Source organism: Phyllobates terribilis, unplaced genomic scaffold, assembly GCF_046119375.1.
Source record: "Phyllobates terribilis strain yellow unplaced genomic scaffold, ASM4611937v1 Scaffold_25__1_contigs__length_18738178, whole genome shotgun sequence".
Taxonomy (NCBI): Eukaryota; Metazoa; Chordata; class Amphibia; order Anura; family Dendrobatidae; genus Phyllobates; species Phyllobates terribilis.
This window is the reverse complement of record NW_027362785.1, coordinates 17,052,977-17,069,938: the sequence shown is the minus strand read 5'-3', so window position 1 is coordinate 17,069,938 and position 16,962 is coordinate 17,052,977. Positions and strand designations below refer to the sequence as shown.

The window sequence follows — 16,962 nt, the reverse complement described above, 5'->3', positions numbered from 1 at the left end:
AGGAGTAATTTTTCCACGTGCTGTCGTCTTTCATTACACTTCGTGATGGATTAGGGGGCGCTGCAGACATTTCACGTCACTTACTGATCTCCAGGGAGGTAAAGTCCCCCCAGATCTTTGCCGTCATCTCCCCGACATTCATCGGAGGCCTCTGAGCTCTGGGTGCTCTCGATGGCGCTGTCCAGGTCCGACTCATGGTGGCCGAGGGTTATACCGTCCTCCTCCCGGTAGAGCTCAGAGTCGCTGTCCGCGCCGTCTGCGTCCACGTACATCCCATGTGTGAGGTCAGAGCTCTGCAAATACAAAGAGGGCGATGAGCAGAGCGCGGCGGCGCCCCAAAAGAGGAGGGCCGACGGGCGCGGCGCCCCAAAAGAGGAGGGCCGACGGGCGCGGCGCCCCCCTCTCTCCCCGGTCATTAGTCCCCCCTCTCTCTGGTCATTAGTCCCCCGTGTCCCCCCGCCCTCTCTCCCCGGTCGTTAGTCCCCCCCCCCCCCCCTCTCTCCCCGGTCGTTAGTTCCCCCCCCCCCCCCCCCTCTCTCCCCGGTCGTTAGTCCCCCCCCCCCCCCCTCTCTCCCCGGTCGTTAGTCCCCCCCCCCTCTCTCCCCGGTCGTTAGTCCCCCCCCCCCTCTCTCCCCGGTCGTTAGTTCCCCCCCCCCCCTCTCTCCCCGGTCGTTAGTTCCCCCCCCCCCCCTCTCTCCCCGGTCGTTAGTCCCCCCCCCCCCCTCTCTCCCCGGTCGTTAGTCCCCCCCCCCCCCTCTCTCCCCGGTCGTTAGTCCCCCCCCCCTCTCTCCCCGGTCGTTAGTCCCCCCCCCCCCCTCTCTCCCCGGTCGTTAGTCCCCCCCCCCCCCTCTCTCCCCGGTCGTTAGTCCCCCCCCCCCCTCTCTCCCCGGTCGTTAGTCCCCCCTCTCTCCCCGGTCGTTAGTCCCCCCCCCCTCCCCGGTCGTTAGTCCCCCCCCCCCCCTCTCTCCCCGGTCGTTAGTCCCCCCCCCCCCTCTCTCTCCCCGGTCGTTAGTCCCCCCCCCCCCTCTCTCTCCCCGGTCGTTAGTCCCCCCCCCCCCCCCTCTCTCCCCGGTCGTTAGTCCCCCCCCCCCCTCTCTCTCCCCGGTCGTTAGTCCCCCCCCCCCCCCCCTCTCTCCCCGGTGATTAGTCCCCCCCCTCTCCCCGGTCGTTAGTCCCCCCCCCTCTCTCCCCGGTCGTTAGTCCCCCCCCCTCTCTCCCCGGTCGTTAGTCCCCCCCCCTCTCTCCCCGGTCGTTAGTCCCCCCCCCTCTCTCCCCGGTCGTTAGTCCCCCCCCCTCTCTCCCCGGTCGTTAGTCCCCCCCCCTCTCTCCCCGGTCGTTAGTCCCCCCCCCTCTCTCCCCGGTCGTTAGTCCCCCCCCCTCTCTCCCCGGTCGTTAGTCCCCCCCCCTCTCTCCCCGGTCGTTAGTCCCCCCCCCTCTCTCCCCGGTCGTTAGTCCCCCCCCCTCTCTCCCCGGTCGTTAGTCCCCCCCCTCTCTCCCCGGTCGTTAGTCCCCCCCCTCTCTCCCCGGTCGTTAGTCCCCCCCTCTCTCCCCGGTCGTTAGTCCCCCCCTCTCTCCCCGGTCGTTAGTCCCCCCCTCTCTCCCCGGTCGTTAATCCCCCGTGTCCCCCCCTCTCTCCCCGGTCGTTAGTCCCCCGTGTCCCCCCCTCTCTCCCCGGTCGTTAGTCCCCCGTGTCCCCCCCTCTCTCCCCGGTCGTTAATCCCCCGAGTCCCCCCCCTCTCCCCGGTCGTTAGTCCCCCCCCTCTCTCCCCGGTCATTAGTCCCCCCCCTCTCTCCCCGGTCATTAGTCCCCCCCCTCTCTCCCCGGTCATTAGTCCCCCCCCTCTCTCCCCGGTCGTTAGTCCCCCGTGTCCCCCCGGTCGTTAATCCCCCGTGTCCCCCCCTCTCTCCCCGGTCGTTAGTCCCCCCCTCTCTCCCCGGTCGTTAGTCCCCCCCTCTCTCCCCGGTCGTTAGTCCCCCCCTCTCTCCCCGGTCGTTAGTCCCCCCCTCTCTCCCCGGTCGTTAGTCCCCCCCTCTCTCCCCGGTCGTTAGTCCCCCCCTCTCTCCCCGGTCGTTAATCCCCCGTGTCCCCCCCTCTCTCCCCGGTCGTTAGTCCCCCATGTCCCCCCCTCTCTCCCCGGTCGTTAGTCCCCCGTGTCCCCCCCTCTCTCCCCGGTCGTTAATCCCCCGAGTCCCCCCCCCTCTCCCCGGTCGTTAGTCCCCCCCCTCTCTCCCCGGTCATTAGTCCCCCCCCTCTCTCCCCGGTCATTAGTCCCCCCCCTCTCTCCCCGGTCGTTAGTCCCCCGTGTCCCCCCCTCTCTCCCCGGTCGTTAGTCCCCCGTGTCCCCCCGGTCGTTAATCCCCCGTGTCCCCCCCTCTCTCCCCGGTCGTTAGTCCCCCGTGTCCCCCCCTCTCTCCCCGGTCGTTAGTCCCCCCCTCTCTCCCCGGTCGTTAATCCCCCGTGTCCCCCCCCCCCCCTCTCTCCCCGGTGGTTAATCCCCCGTGTCCCCCCCCCCTCTCTCCCCGGTCGTTAGTCCCCCCCCCCCCCTCTCTCCCCGGTCGTTAGTCGTCCCCCCCCCTCTCCCCGGTCGTTAGTCGTCCCCCCCCCTCTCCCCGGTCGTTAGTCGTCCCCCCCCCCCCCTCTCTCCCCGGTCGTTAGTCCCCCCCCCCCCTCTCTCCCCGGTCGTTAGTCCCCCCCCCCCCTCTCTCCCCGGTCGTTAGTCCCCCCCCCCCCTCTCTCCCCGGTCGTTAGTCCCCCCCCCTCTCTCCCCGGTCGTTAGTCCCCCGTGTCCCCCCCTCTCTCCCCGGTCGTTAGTCCCCCGTGTCCCCCCCTCTCTCCCCGGTCGTTAGTCCCCCCCTCTCTCCCCGGTCGTTAGTCCCCCCCCTCTCTCCCCGGTCGTTAATCCCCCGTGTCCCCCCCCCCCTCTCTCCCCGGTCGTTAGTCCCCCCCCTCTCTCCCCGGTCGTTAGTCCCCCCCCTCTCTCCCCGGTCGTTAGTCCCCCCCCTCTCTCCCCGGTCGTTAGTCCCCCCCCTCTCTCCCCGGTCGTTAGTCCCCCCCCTCTCTCCCCGGTCGTTAGTCCCCCCCCTCTCTCCCCGGTCGTTAATCCCCCGTGTCCCCCCCTCTCTCCCCGGTCGTTAGTCCCCCGTGTCCCCCCCTCTCTCCCCGGTCGTTAATCCCCCGAGTCCCCCCCCCTCTCCCCGGTCGTTAGTCCCCCCCCTCTCTCCCCGGTCATTAGTCCCCCCCCTCTCTCCCCGGTCATTAGTCCCCCCCCTCTCTCCCCGGTCATTAGTCCCCCCCCTCTCTCCCCGGTCATTAGTCCCCCGTGTCCCCCCCTCTCTCCCCGGTCGTTAGTCCCCCGTGTCCCCCCGGTCGTTAATCCCCCGTGTCCCCCCCTCTCTCCCCGGTCGTTAGTCCCCCCCTCTCTCCCCGGTCGTTAGTCCCCCGTGTCCCCCCCCCCTCTCTCCCCGGTCGTTAGTCCCCCCCCCCCCTCTCTCCCCGGTCGTTAGTCCCCCCCCCCTCTCTCCCCGGTCGTTAGTCCCCCCCCCCCTCTCTCCCCGGTCGTTAGTCCCCCCCCCCCTCTCTCCCCGGTCGTTAGTCCCCCCCCCCCCCTCTCTCCCCGGTCGTTAGTCCCCCCCTCTCTCCCCGGTCGTTAGTCCCCCGTGTCCCCCCCTCTCTCCCCGGTCGTTAGTCCCCCCCTCTCTCCCCGGTCGTTAGTCCCCCCCCTCTCTCCCCGGTCGTTAGTCCCCCCCCTCTCTCCCCGGTCGTTAATCCCCCGTGTCCCCCCCCCTCTCTCCCCGGTCGTTAGTCCCCCCCCCCCTCTCTCCCCGGTCGTTAGTCCCCCCCCCCCCCTCTCTCCCCGGTCGTTAGTCCCCCCCCCCCCCCCTCTCTCCCCGGTCGTTAGTCCCCCCCCCCCTCTCTCCCCGGTCGTTAGTCCCCCCCCCCCTCTCTCCCCGGTCGTTAGTCCCCCCCCCCCTCTCTCCCCGGTCGTTAGTCCCCCCCCCCCCTCTCTCCCCGGTCGTTAGTCCCCCCCTCTCTCCCCGGTCGTTAGTCCCCCGTGTCCCCCCCTCTCTCCCCGGTCGTTAGTCCCCCCCTCTCTCCCCGGTCGTTAGTCCCCCCCCTCTCTCCCCGGTCGTTAGTCCCCCCCCTCTCTCCCCGGTCGTTAATCCCCCGTGTCCCCCCCCCCTCTCTCCCCGGTCGTTAATCCCCCCCCCCCTCTCTCCCCGGTCGTTAGTCCCCCCCCCCCTCTCTCCCCGGTCGTTAGTCCCCCCCCCCCCCTCTCTCCCCGGTCGTTAGTCCCCCCCCCCCCCTCTCTCCCCGGTCGTTAGTCCCCCCCCCCCCTCTCTCCCCGGTCGTTAGTCCCCCCCTCTCTCCCCGGTCGTTAGTCCCCCCCTCTCTCCCCGGTCGTTAGTCCCCCCCCTCTCTCCCCGGTCGTTAGTCCCCCCCTCTCTCCCCGGTCGTTAGTCCCCCCCTCTCTCCCCGGTCGTTAGTCCCCCCCTCTCTCCCCGGTCGTTAGTCCCCCCCTCTCTCCCCGGTCGTTAGTCCCCCCCCTCTCTCCCCCGGTCGTTAGTCCCCCCTCTCTCCCCGGTCGTTAGTCCCCCCCTCTCTCCCCGGTCGTTAGTCCCCCGTGTCCCCCCCCCCCTCTCTCCCCGGTCGTTAGTCCCCCCCCCCCTCTCTCCCCGGTCGTTAGTCCCCCCCCCCCCTCTCTCCCCGGTCGTTAGTCCCCCCCCCCTCTCTCCCCGGTCGTTAGTCCCCCCCCCCTCTCTCCCCGGTCGTTAGTCCCCCCCCCTCTCTCCCCGGTCGTTAGTCCCCCCCCCCCCTCTCTCCCCGGTCGTTAGTCCCCCCCCCTCTCTCCCCGGTCGTTAGTCCCCCCCCCCTCTCTCCCCGGTCGTTAGTCCCCCCCCCCTCTCTCCCCGGTCGTTAGTCCCCCCCCCCTCTCTCCCCGGTCGTTAGTCCCCCCCCCCCTCTCTCCCCGGTCGTTAGTCCCCCCCCCCTCTCTTCTCCCCGGTCGTTAGTCCCCCCCCCCTCTCTCCCCGGTCGTTAGTCCCCCCCCCCTCTCTCCCCGGTCGTTAATTCCCCGAGTCCCCCCCCTCTCCCCGGTCGTTAGTCCCCCCCCCTCTCCCCGGTCGTTAGTCCCCCGAGTCCCCCCCCCCTCTCCCCGGTCGTTAGTCCCCCCCCCTCTCTCCCCGGTCGTTAGTCCCCCCCCCCTCTCTCCCCGGTCGTTAGTCCCCCGAGTCCCCCCCCCCTCTCCCCGGTCGTTAGTCCCCCCCCTCTCTCCCCGGTCGTTAGTCCCCCCCTCTCTCCCCGGTCGTTAGTCCCCCCCTCTCTCCCCGGTCGTTAATTCCCCGAGTCCCCCCCCCTCTCCCCGGTCGTTAGTCCCCCCCCCCCTCTCTCCCCGGTCGTTAGTCCCCCCCCCCCCCTCTCTCCCCGGTCGTTAGTCCCCCCCCCCCTCTCTCCCCGGTCGTTAGTCCCCCCCTCTCTCCCCGGTCGTTAATCCCCCGGTCGTTAGTCCCCCCCCCCCCTCTCCCCCGGTCGTTAGTCCCCCCCCCCCTCTCTCCCCGGTCGTTAGTCCCCCCCCCCTCTCTCCCCGGTCGTTAGTCCCCCCCCCCCTCTCTCCCGGTCGTTAGTCCCCCCCCCCCTCTCTCCCCGGTCGTTAGTCCCCCCCCCCTCTCTCCCCGGTCGTTAGTCCCCCCCCCCCTCTCTCCCCGGTCGTTAGTCCCCCCCCCCCTCTCTCCCCGGTCGTTAGTCCCCCCCCCCCCTCTCTCCCCGGTCGTTAGTCCCCCCCCCCCTCTCTCCCCGGTCGTTAATCCCCCGGTCGTTAGTCCCCCCCCCCCCCTCTCTCCCCGGTCTTTAGTCCCCCGTGTCCCCCCCTATCTCCCCGGTCTTTAGTCCCCGGTCTTTAGTCCCCCGTGTCCCCCCCTCTCTCCCCGGTCTTTAGTCCCCCGTGTCCCCCCCTCTCTCCCCGGTCTTTAGTCCCCCGTGTCCCCCCCCTCTCCCCGGTCTTTAGTCCCCCGTGTCCCCCCCCCTCTCCCCCTCTCTCCCCGGTCTTTAGTCCCCCGTGTCCCCCCCCCTCTCCCCGGTCTTTAGTCCCCCGTGTCCCCCCCCCTCTCCCCCTCTCTCCCCGGTCTTTAGTCCCCGTGTCCCCCCCCTCTCCCCGGTCTTTAGTCCCCCGTGTCCCCCCCCCTCTCCCCGGTCTTTAGTCCCCCGTGTCCCCCCCTCTCTCCCCGGTCTTTAGTCCCCGGTCTTTAGTCCCCCGTGTCCCCCCTCTCTCCCCGGTCTTTAGTCCCCCGTGTCCCCCCCTCTCTCCCGGTCTTTAGTCCCCCGTGTCCCCCCCCTCTCCCCGGTCTTTAGTCCCCCGTGTCCCCCCCCTCTCCCCCTCTCTCCCCGGTCTTTAGTCCCCCGTGTCCCCCCCCTCTCCCCGGTCTTTAGTCCCCCGTGTCCCCCCCCCTCTCCCCCTCTCTCCCCGGTCTTTAGTCCCCCGTGTCCCCCCCCTCTCCCCGGTCTTTAGTCCCCCGTGTCCCCCCCCCCTCTCCCCCTCTCTCCCCGGTCTTTAGTCCCCCGTGTCCCCCCCCTCTCCCCGGTCTTTAGTCCCCCGTGTCCCCCCCCCTCTCCCCGGTCTTTAGTCCCCCGTGTCCCCCTCTCTCCCCGGTCTTTAGTCCCCCGTGTCCCCCCCCCTCTCCCCGGTCTTTAGTCCCCCGTGTCCCCCCCCCTCTCCCCGGTCTTTAGTCCCCCGTGTCCCCCCCCTCTCCCCGGTCTTTAGTCCCCCGTGTCCCCCCCCCTCTCCCCGGTCTTTAGTCCCCCGTGTCCCCCCCCCTCTCTCCCCGGTCTTTAGTCCCCCGTGTCCCCCCCCCCTCTCTCCCCGGTCTTTAGTCCCCCGTGTCCCCCCCCCCTCTCTCCCCGGTCTTTAGTCCCCCGTGTCCCCCCCCCCCTCTCTCCCCGGTCGTTAGTCCCCCCCCCCTCTCTCCCCGGTCGTTAGTCCCCCCCCCCTCTCTCCCCGGTCGTTAGTCCCCCGTGTCCCCCCCCCCCCTCTCTCCCCGGTCGTTAGTCCCCCGTGTCCCCCCCCCCTCTCTCCCCGGTCGTTAGTCCCCCGTGTCCCCCCCCCCCTCTCTCCCCGGTCGTTAGTCCCCCGTGTCCCCCCCTTCTCTCCCCGGTCGTTAGTCCCCCGTGTCCCCCCCCTCTCTCCCCGGTCGTTAGTCCCCCGTGTCCCCCCCCCCCTCTCCCCGGTCGTTAGTCCCCCGTGTCCCCCCCCCCTCTCTCCCCGGTCGTTAGTCCCCCGTGTCCTCCCCCCCCCTCTCTCCCCGGTCGTTAGTCCCCCCCCCTCTCTCCCCGGTCGTTAGTCCCCCCCCCCTCTCTCCCCGGTCGTTAGTCCCCCCCCCCTCTCTCCCCGGTCGTTAGTCCCCCCCCCCTCTCTCCCCGGTCGTTAGTCCCCCCCCCTCTCTCCCCGGTCGTTAGTCCCCCCCCCCCTCTCTCCCCAGTCGTTAGTCCCCCATGTCCCCCCCTCTCTCCCCGGTCGTTAGTCCCCCGTGTCCCCCCCCCTCTCTCCCCGGTCGTTAGTTCCCCGTGTCCCCCCCCTCTCTCCCCGGTCGTTAGTCCCCCGTGTCCCCCCCCCTCTCTCCCCGGTCGTTAGTCCCCCATGTCCCCCCCCCTCTCTCCCCGGTCGTTAGTCCCCCGTGTCCCCCCCCCTCTCTCCCCGGTCATTAGTCCCCCGTGTCCCCCCCCCTCTCTCCCCGGTCGTTAGTCCCCCGTGTCCCCCCCCCCTCTCTCCCCGGTCTTTAGTCCCCCGTGTCCCCCCCTCTCTCCCCGGTCTTTAGTCCTCCGTGTCCCCCGCTTCCTCCCTGGTCGTTAGTCCCCCGTGTCCCAGTGTTATCCGGGGGTCTCTCACCTCGGGGCGGCCGTGCCTCGCTCTGTACCGGAGGCTGCGGGTGACGAGAGCCGACATTCGCCGCCGGACTGCGGTCTTTGTAGTGAGAGCAGCAACCGCAGCACTGCAGCCCCGCCCCCGTCACCTAGACACCGGAGGCCCCGCCCACCGCCGGAAGTCACCAATAGAGGAAGAGGAAGCCGAGGCAGACCGCCCATTCTTAGCAGCCCCGTCACCTAGACACCGGAGGCCCCGCCCACCGCCGGAAGTCACCAATAGAGGAAGAGGAAGACGAGACAGACCGCCCATTCTTAGCAGCCCCGTCACCTAGACACCGGAGGCCCCGCCCACCGCCGGAAGTCACCAATAGAGGAAGAGGAAGCCGTGAGAGACCGCCCATTCATAGCAGCCCCGCCCCCGTAGCCTAGACACCGGAGGCCCCGCCCAGCGCCAGAAGTCACCAATAGAGGAAGAGGAAGCCGGGAAACCCCAACCACTCACTGCGCCCCCCTCCTCCTCCTCCTACCGCCCTCCTCCTCCCTCCACCTGCCCCCCTCCTCCTCCTGCCACCCCCCCCTCCTCCACCCCCCCTCCTCCTCCTGCCACCCCCCCCTCCTCCACCTGCCCCCCTCCTCCTCCACCTACCGCCCTCCTCCACCTCCACCTGCCGCCCTCCTCCTCCTGCCGCCTTCCTCCTCCTGCCGCCCCCCCTCCTCCTCCACCTGCCGCCCCCCTCCTCCTCCACCTACCGCCCTCCTCCTCCTCCACCTGCCCCCCTCCTCCTGCCACCCCTCCTCCTCCTGCCACCCCCCTCCTCCACCTGCCCCCCTCCTCCTCCTGCCACCCCCCTCCTCCTCCACCTACCGCCCTCCTCCTCCTCCACCTACCGCCCTCCCCTCCTCCACCTGCCCCCCTCCTCCTCCTGCCACCCCCCCTCCTCCACCTGCCCCCCTCCTCCTCCTGCCGCCCCCCTCCTCCTCCACCTGCCCCCCTCCTCCTCCTGCCACCCCCTCCTCCTCCACCTGCCACCCCCCTCCTCCTCCACCTGCCACCCCCCTCCTCCTCCTCCTGCCACCCCCCTCCTCCTCCACCTGCCCCCCTCCTCCTCCTGCCACCCCCCTCCTCCTCCACCTGCCGCCCTCCTCCTCCTCCACCTGCCGCCCTCCTCCTCCACCTGCCGCCCTCCTCCTCCACCACCTGCCGCCCTCCTCCTCCACCACCTGCCCCCCTCCTCCTCCTGCCGCCCCCCTCCTCCTCCACCTGCCGCCCTCCACCTACTGCCCTCCTCCTCCACCTGCCGCCCCCCCCTCCTCCTCCACCTGCCGCCCCCCTCCTCCTGCCGCCCCCCTCCTGCCACCCCCCCTCCTCCACCTGCCCCCTCCTCCTCCTGCCGCCCCCCTCCTCCTCCACCTGCCCCCCTCCTCCTCCTGCCACCCCCCTCCTCCTCCACCTGCCACCCCCCTCCTCCTCCTCCTGCCACCCCCCTCCTCCTCCACCTGCCCCCCTCCTCCTCCTGCCACCCCCCTCCTCCTCCACCTGCCGCCCTCCTCCTCCTCCACCTGCCGCCCTCCTCCTCCACCACCTGCCCCCCTCCTCCTCCTGCCGCCCCCCTCCTCCTCCACCTGCCGCCCTCCACCTACTGCCCTCCTCCTCCACCTGCCGCCCCCCCTCCTCCTCCACCTGCCGCCCCCCTCCTCCTGCCGCCCCCCTCCTCCTCCACCTGCCGCCCTCCACCTACTGCCCTCCTCCTCCACCTGCCGCCTTCCTCCTCCTGCCGCCCCTCCTCCTCCTCCACCTGCCGCCCTCCTCCTCCACCTGCCGCCCTCCTCCTCCACCACCTGCCCCCCTCCACCATCTGCCCCCCTCCTCCTCCTGCCGCCCCCCTCCTCCTCCACCTGCCCCCCTCCTCCTCCACCTGCCGCCCTCCACCTACTGCCCTCCTCCTGCCGCCTTCCTCCTCCACCTGCCTCCTCCTCCACCTGCCGCCCTCCTCCTCCTGCCGCCCCCCTCCTCCTCCACCTGCCCCCCTCCTCCTCCACCTGCCGCCCTCCACCTACTGCCCTCCTCCTCCACCTGCCGCCCTCCTCCTCCTGCCTCCTTCCTCCTCCTGCCGCCCCCCCTCCTCCTCCACCTGCCGCCCTCCTCCTCCACCACCTGCCCCCCTTCTCCTCCTGCCGCCCCCCTCCTCCTCCACCTGCCCCCCTCCTCCTCCACCTACTGCCCTCCTCCTCCACCTACTGCCCTCCTCCTCCACCTACTGCCCTCCTCCTCCACCTGCCGCCCTCCTCCTCCTGCCGCCCCCCTCCTCCTCCACCTGCCGCCCTCCTCCTCCACCACCTGCCCCCCTCCTCCTCCTGCCGCCCCCCTCCTCCTCCACCTGCCCCCCTCCTCCTCCACCTGCCGCCCTCCACCTACTGCCCTCCTCCTCCACCTGCCGCCCTCCTCCTCCTGCCGCCTTCCTCCTCCTGCCGCCCCCCTCCTCCTCCACCTGCCGCCCTCCTCCTCCACCTGCCGCCCTCCTCCTCCACCACCTGCCCCCTCCTCCTCCTGCCGCCCCCCTCCTCCTCCACTTGCCCCCCTCCTCCTCCACCTGCCGCCCTCCACCTACTGCCCTCCTCCTCCACCTACTGCCCTCCTCCTCCACCTGCCGCCCTCCTCCTCCTGCCGCCTTCCTCCTCCTGCTGCCCCCCTCCTCCTCCACCTGCCGCCCTCCTCCTCCACCACCTGCCCCCCTCCTCCTCCTGCCGCCCCCCTCCTCCTCCACCTGCCCCCCTCCTCCTCCACCTGCCGCCCTCCACCTACTGCCCTCCTCCTCCACCTGCCGCCTTCCTCCTCCTGCCGCCCCCCCTCCTCCTCCACCTGCCGCCCTCCTCCTCCTCCACCTGCCGCCCTCCTCCTCCACCACCTGCCCCCCTTCTCCTCCTGCCGCCCCCCTCCTCCTCCACCTGCCGCCCTCCTCCTCCACCTGCCGCCCTCCTCCTCCACCACCTGCCCCCCTTCTCCTCCTGCCGCCCCCCTCCTCCTCCACCTGCCGCCCTCCACCTACTGCCCTCCTCCTCCACCCACTGCCCTCCTCCTCCACCTGCCGCCCTCCTCCTCCTGCCGCCTTCCTCCTCCTGCCGCCCCCCCTCCTCCTCCACCTGCCGCCCTCCTCCTCCACCACCTGCCCCCCTCCTCCTCCTGCCGCCCCCCTCCTCCTCCTGCCGCCCCCCTCCTCCTCCACCTGCCCCCCTCCTCCTCCACCTGCCGTCCTCCACCTACTGCCCTCCTCCTCCACCTACTGTCCTCCTCCTCCACCTACTGCCCTCCTCCTCCACCTGCCGCCCTCCTCCTCCTGCCGCCTTCCTCCTCCTGCCGCCCCCCCTCCTCCTCCACCTGCCGCCCCCCTCCTCCTCCACCTGCCGCCCTCCTCCTCCTCCACCTGCCCCCCTCCTCCTCCTGCTGCCCCCTCCTCCTCCACCTGCCCCCCTCCTCCACCTGCCGCCCTCCACCTACTGCCCTCCTCCTCCACCTGCTGCCCTCCTCCTCCTGCCGCCCCCCCTCCTCCACCTGCCGCCCTCCTCCTCCACCTGCCGCCCTCCACCTACCACCCTCCTCCACCTGCCGCCCTCCTCCTCCACCTGCCCCCCTCCTCCTTCTGCCATCCTCCACCTACTGCCCTCCTCCTCCACCTGCCGCCCTCCACCTACTTCCCTCCTCCTCCACCTGCCCCCCTCCTCCTCCTGCCACCCCCCTCCTCCTCCACCTGCCGCCCTCCACTTACTGCCCTCCTCCTCCACCTGCCGCCCTCCACCTACCGCCCTCCTTCTCCACCTGCCGCCCTCCTCCTCCTGCCACCCCCCCTCCTCCACCTGCCCCCCTCCTCCTCCTGCCACCCCCTCCTCCTCCACCTGCTGCCCTCCAACTACTGCCCTCCTCCTCAACCTGCCTCCCTCCTCCTCCTGCCACCCCCCTCCTCCTCCACCTGCCGCCCTCCACCTACTGCCCTCCTCCTCCACCTGCCCCCCTCCTCCTCCTCCTGCAACCCCTCTCCTCCTACACCTGCCGCCCTCCACCTACTGCCCTCCTCCTCCTCCTGCCACCCCCCTCCTCCTGCCGCCCCCCCTCCTCCTCCACCTGCCGCCCTCCTCCTCCACCTGCCCCCCTCCTCCTCCTGCCACCCCCCTCCTCCTCCACCTGCCGCCCTTCACCACCGCCCTCCTCCTCCACCTGCCGCCCTCCTCCTCCACCTCCCCCTCCTGCCACCCCCCTCCTCCTCCACCTGCCGTCCTCCTCCACCTGCCGTCCTCCTCCACCTGCCGTCCTCCTCCACCTGCCGTCCTCCTCCACCTGCCGCCCTCTACCTCCCCTTCCTGCCGCCCTCCACCTGCCGCCCTCCTCCTGCTGCCCTCCTTCTCGCCACTCTCCTCTTTCCACCCTTCTCCTGCCTACCCTCCTCCTGCCACCCTCCTCGCCGCCCTCCTCCTCGCCGCCCTCCTCCTCTTGCCGACCTTTCCACTCTCCTCGTCCTAAGCACCCTTCTCCTGCCTACCCTCCTCCTCCACCTGCCGCCCTCCTCCTCTTCCTGCCGCCCTTCTCCTGCCTACCCTCCTTCTCCACCTGCCGACCTCCTCCTGCCTATCCTCCTCCTCCACCTGCCGCCCTCCTCCACCTGCCGCCCTCCTCCTCCTCCACCTGCCACCCTCTTCCTCCTCCACCTGCCGCCCTCCTCCTCCCCTTCCTGCCGCCCTCCACCTACCGCCCTCCTCCTGAAGCCCTCCTCCTTCTCGCCACCCTCCTCTTTCCACCCTTCTCCTTCCTACCCTCCTCCTGCCACCCTCCTCTTTGCCCTCCTCCTCGCCGCCCTCCTCCTCTTGCCGGCCTTTCAACTCTCCTCGTCCTAACCGCCCTTCTCCTGCCTACCCTCCTCCTCCTGACGCCCTCTCCCTGACGCCTTCCTCCTCTTCCTGCCGCCCTACTCTTCCTCTTGCGCCTTCCTCCTCTTGTCGCCCTTCTCCTGCCAACCTCCTTCTGTTGCCGCCCTCTTCCTCCTGCTGACCTCCTCCTGCCTACCTTCCTCCTCCACCTGCCGCCCCCTCCTCCTCCACCTGCCACCCCCTCCTCCTCCACCTGCCGCCCCCCCTCCTCCACCTGCCGCCCCCCCTCCTCCACCTGCCGCCCCCCCTCCTTCTCGCCACCCTCCTCTTTCCTTCCTCCTGCCGCCCTCCTCCTCCTGTCGCCCCCCTCCTCCTCCACCTACCCCCCTCCTCCTCCACCTGCCCCCCTCCTCCTCCACCTGCCCCCCTCCTCCTCCACCTGCCCCCCTCCTCCTCCTGCCGCCCTCCTCCTCCTGCCCCCCTCTTCCTCCTGCCCACCTCCTCCTCCTGCCGCCCTCCTCCTCCTGCCGCCCTCTTCCTCCTGCCGCCCTCTTCCTCCTACCGCCCTCTTCCTCCTACCGCCCTCTTCCTCCTACCGCCCTCCTCCTCCTACCGCCCTCCTCCTCCTGCCTACCCCCTCCTCCTGCCCCCCTCCTCCTCCTCCTGCCCCCCTCCTTCTCCTCCTGCCCCCCTCCTCCTCCTCCTGCCCCCCTCCTCCTCCTGCCCCCCTCCTCCTCCTGCCACCCTCCTCTTGCCGACCCCCTCCTCCTCCTGCCCCCCTCCTCCTCCTCCTCCTGCCCCCCTCCTCCTCCTCCACCTGCCCCCCTCCTCCTCCTGCACCTGTCACCCTCCTCCTCCTGCCGCCCCCCTCCTCCTCCTCCTGCCGCCCTCCTCCTCCTGCCGCCCTCCACCTGCCGCCCTCCCCCTTCTGCCCATCCGCCCTCCTTCTCCTGCCGCCCTCCTCCTCCACCTCCCTCCTCCTGCCACCCCCTCCTCCTCCTCCTGCCGTCCCCCTCCTCCTCCTGCCGCCCCCCTCCTCCTCCTGCCACCCCCCTCCTCCTCCTGCCTACCCTTCTTCTGCACCTGCCGCCCCCCTCCACCTGCCGTCCTCCACCTGCCATCCTCCTCCCCTTCCTGCCGCCCTCCTCCCCTTCCTGCCGCCCTCCTCCTGCTGCCCTCCTTCTTGTCGCTAGCCTCCTCGCCGCCCTCCTCCTCTTGCCGACCTTTCCACTCTCCTCGTCCTAAGCACCCTTCTCCTGCCACCCTCCTCCTCGCCGCCCTCCTCCTCTTGCTGACCTTTCCACTCTCCTCGTCCTAACCACCCTTCTCCTGCATACCCTCCTCCTCCACCTGCCGCCCTCCTCGTCTTCCTGCCGCCCTCCTCCTGCTGCCCTCCTCCTTCTCGCTAGCCTCCTCGCCGCCCTCCTCCTCTTGCCGACCTTTCCACTCTCCTCGTCCTAAGCACCCTTCTCCTGCCACCCTCCTCCTCGCCGCCCTCCTCCTCTTGCTGACCTTTCCACTCTCCTCGTCCTAACCACCCTTCTCCTGCATACCCTCCTCGTCTTCCTGCCGCCCTCCTCGTCTTCCTGCCGCCCTCCTCGTCTTCCTGCCGCCCTCCTCTTGCCACCCTCGCCGTCAGTAGAATGGTCGCTCGTGGACCGTCTCTGCACCGCGCGTTTCATGTCTCACACTGGTAACGCCATTTACAATAAGCGCTGGAGGCGGAGTCTCAGATCTGTGCCCCGCCCATATGAGGTGTCTCATGGCAGAGCTCACACCTGGCTGTTATCACTTACCTGATAGTGACACCCGACACAGCAGGGAGAGAACGGGGAGGACTTTCTGCTATTCACCCGCAGGACTCCCTGCAGCAGCTCGCTACACCCTAAAAAGAGATGGAGCCAGAGATCATCAGCAGTGCAAAACAAATCCATCATTACCATCATTATCATCATAAGGAGTCTGGTCAAGAGGACAAAGGAGTCTGAAGAAGCACAGAGGAGTCGGAAAGTGGCGGGATAAAGTCTTAAATAGAGGTGTCTTGTGGGAAAGATGGGTTTGGATGAGGACAGAAAAGTCCTGAGGAGGCAGAGCTAGTTAGTGGAGGACAGAAGAGTATGGAGGGGAGAGACAAATCTGGGGGAGGACAGTGAGGTTTGGAGTGGTACAGAGTAAGTCAGAGGAAGAGTCATAGAGAAAATCAATAAGACATCTCCAGAGAAGAGACCTATCGCCTTCCCATTGAATGTATGGGATTAATTATAACTGGGGAAGAGAGAGCCGACACTTCCATCTCCATTGAAGAAGGGGCCCCCTGCAGAGACCAGATAACCGCAGGGAGATTTACCGGGAAGAAGTCATCAAGTCTGATATCCCTTTACGTACCGGTGGGGAAATGCGCATCCCAGGCATAAGCTTCCTCTGATCACAGAATCTTTCCGAGACCTCTTGGAGCCAGTGGCCAGCGATGAATATTGGGGTTTGCATTGATCCGATATTTATTTTGGTATCGTAGCAAAGGAACTAACATAACACATTCACTCGCATCACCGTAAGGCCATTCTAACACCTCCAACTTAACATCGGACCAATGGATGATGCTGTCCAGGCCATGTTTCATCTCTATATAAACACAAAATCGTGATAAGACACATGACGACAATAACTACTGCCTGGGACCTCCAGGAGAGAAGATATCTTGTAAGTTGGGACTCTCATAAACTTCTAAAAGGCCTAGCACATCCAACAATCAGGCCCTCACATGAGCTCACCCAGGGTGAGGTATGTGGGCGTACTTTAAAGCTAATAAAAAGCAGTATTTGGGTCATTCGTCAGTCCTTGGAAAGTACAGCTTGCTGTGGTTCTGTCTGTCTGTTCCTCCCGCCGCTAAGCTCTGAGCCATTTGCGTGACATCAGGTTTAGTAATTCTCTTTCGTTATTCCTTTTTATGTTCTGTAATGGTATAGACCGTATTGTCTTGTTCCCATTTTGTAACATCTTTGTATATTTTTTATAATCACTGCCTACTTTTCAGATTAAATATATAAATTTAATAGCTCTGCTCCTCTTGCTCCGTAAACCGTACCCATAAAGCTATACGCTACCTGTAACGGGCGTCAAGTCGCCTGTGTAAACGATTGGTGGTGGCAGGAGCCAGATTCGGAGGTGTATTGTTAAGCCTATGTATGCAAATTGTCTCTTCGGAGAGGTAGAGGACTTGAACTCTAGTGCCACCCATTGGGATTAGCAATTCTACAAGTACAAGTCAATATCCACTCTTTCACGAGCCTTGCAATATACCTTAGGATAAAAGCCAAACCAGAATCCCAATTTGCAGACACGATGTTTCGAGGTATTGCCACTTGTCAGTGCCAAGTATGAGATCTGATTTGGCTTAGTGAGAGGCTAAGAGTGGGATCTAAGGGGTAAGGTTTCTCTTTGTAGAGAGTGTGAAGATCTGAGGTTGTGGGTTCTAATAAATCACCTCGGCAGGTTAACGATGCAACTATTTTTTATCCCTTACATCCATGGTCTTGCAGCCAAAATACATTGCCCCCAGTCCACAAGATCCCAACCATGGGCTCCACTATCCGTACCAGACAATATGGTCTCCCAACTTTTGGTTGGCCCACAGCTTTTGTATCTCCCGCCAGTATAGTCTGCAGTCACAGTCCACGCTCCTCCAGATGATTGATACCACGACCGTAACACTTGTATCCAGCTCCAGCCAGCAATAACATATAGTACAGTCTCAACAACTACACAAAATGGTGGAAATGACAGTCTCACCCTTCCGATGGCTCGCCGGGGATTAGAACCTCTGACTTCGGGGCATCCAAGGCCAACTACCCCAACCGGTAGCTCCCCGCTTTTGGTGGGCACCCACAGTGAGGAGGTAGCGGCAAGCTTAGGAGGCGGACTGAGCACAGCGAGGTTTGTGGCCAGGTGACCTGATTGTCCCAACCTGGGTTCTCCAAACATCTTTGTGATTTCAGTGATGGGCACCCACAGCTTCCATTCTGGAGATTAGTAAACCACTGGGGGCTGATAAAATACCTAGTCAGATGGCATTCTACAGATTAACATAGGAGAGTCAATGTTCAGGCTCATATTGTTACGAATCGGGGTTCTGTGCTCCCACCTGGGAATGAAGCAGGTCCGGTGCTACGCTACTCCGGTCACAGGCGCCACCATTGTCCTGACCTTGGAGGCCGAGCTACTACACGTGCAGGGAAACTGTCCCACAGTTG

At 67.5% G+C, this 16,962-nt stretch overlaps 1 protein-coding gene across 4 annotated transcripts in view; it reads right to left on the bottom strand.

Moving 5' to 3' along the window:
- Window positions 1-16,962, bottom strand: part of RAB11FIP4 (RAB11 family interacting protein 4) — a 46,817-nt gene that overhangs the window by 9,543 nt on the left and 20,312 nt on the right. For 3 of the 4 annotated variants that reach the window (XR_012253144.1, XM_073660373.1, XM_073660375.1), the window contains 2 exons: window positions 14,509-14,597; window positions 85-293 (listed from right to left, as the gene is read on the bottom strand). Coding sequence is in view for 3 of the 4 variants with exons in the window: in XM_073660373.1 (XP_073516474.1) it covers window positions 85-293; window positions 14,509-14,597 (298 nt within the window). In the remaining variant the exon portion in view is untranslated. Of the gene's footprint in view, window positions 1-84; window positions 294-7,877; window positions 8,038-14,508; window positions 14,598-16,962 lie in introns of those variants that run through there. The other variant, XM_073660374.1, reaches the window with a different exon arrangement.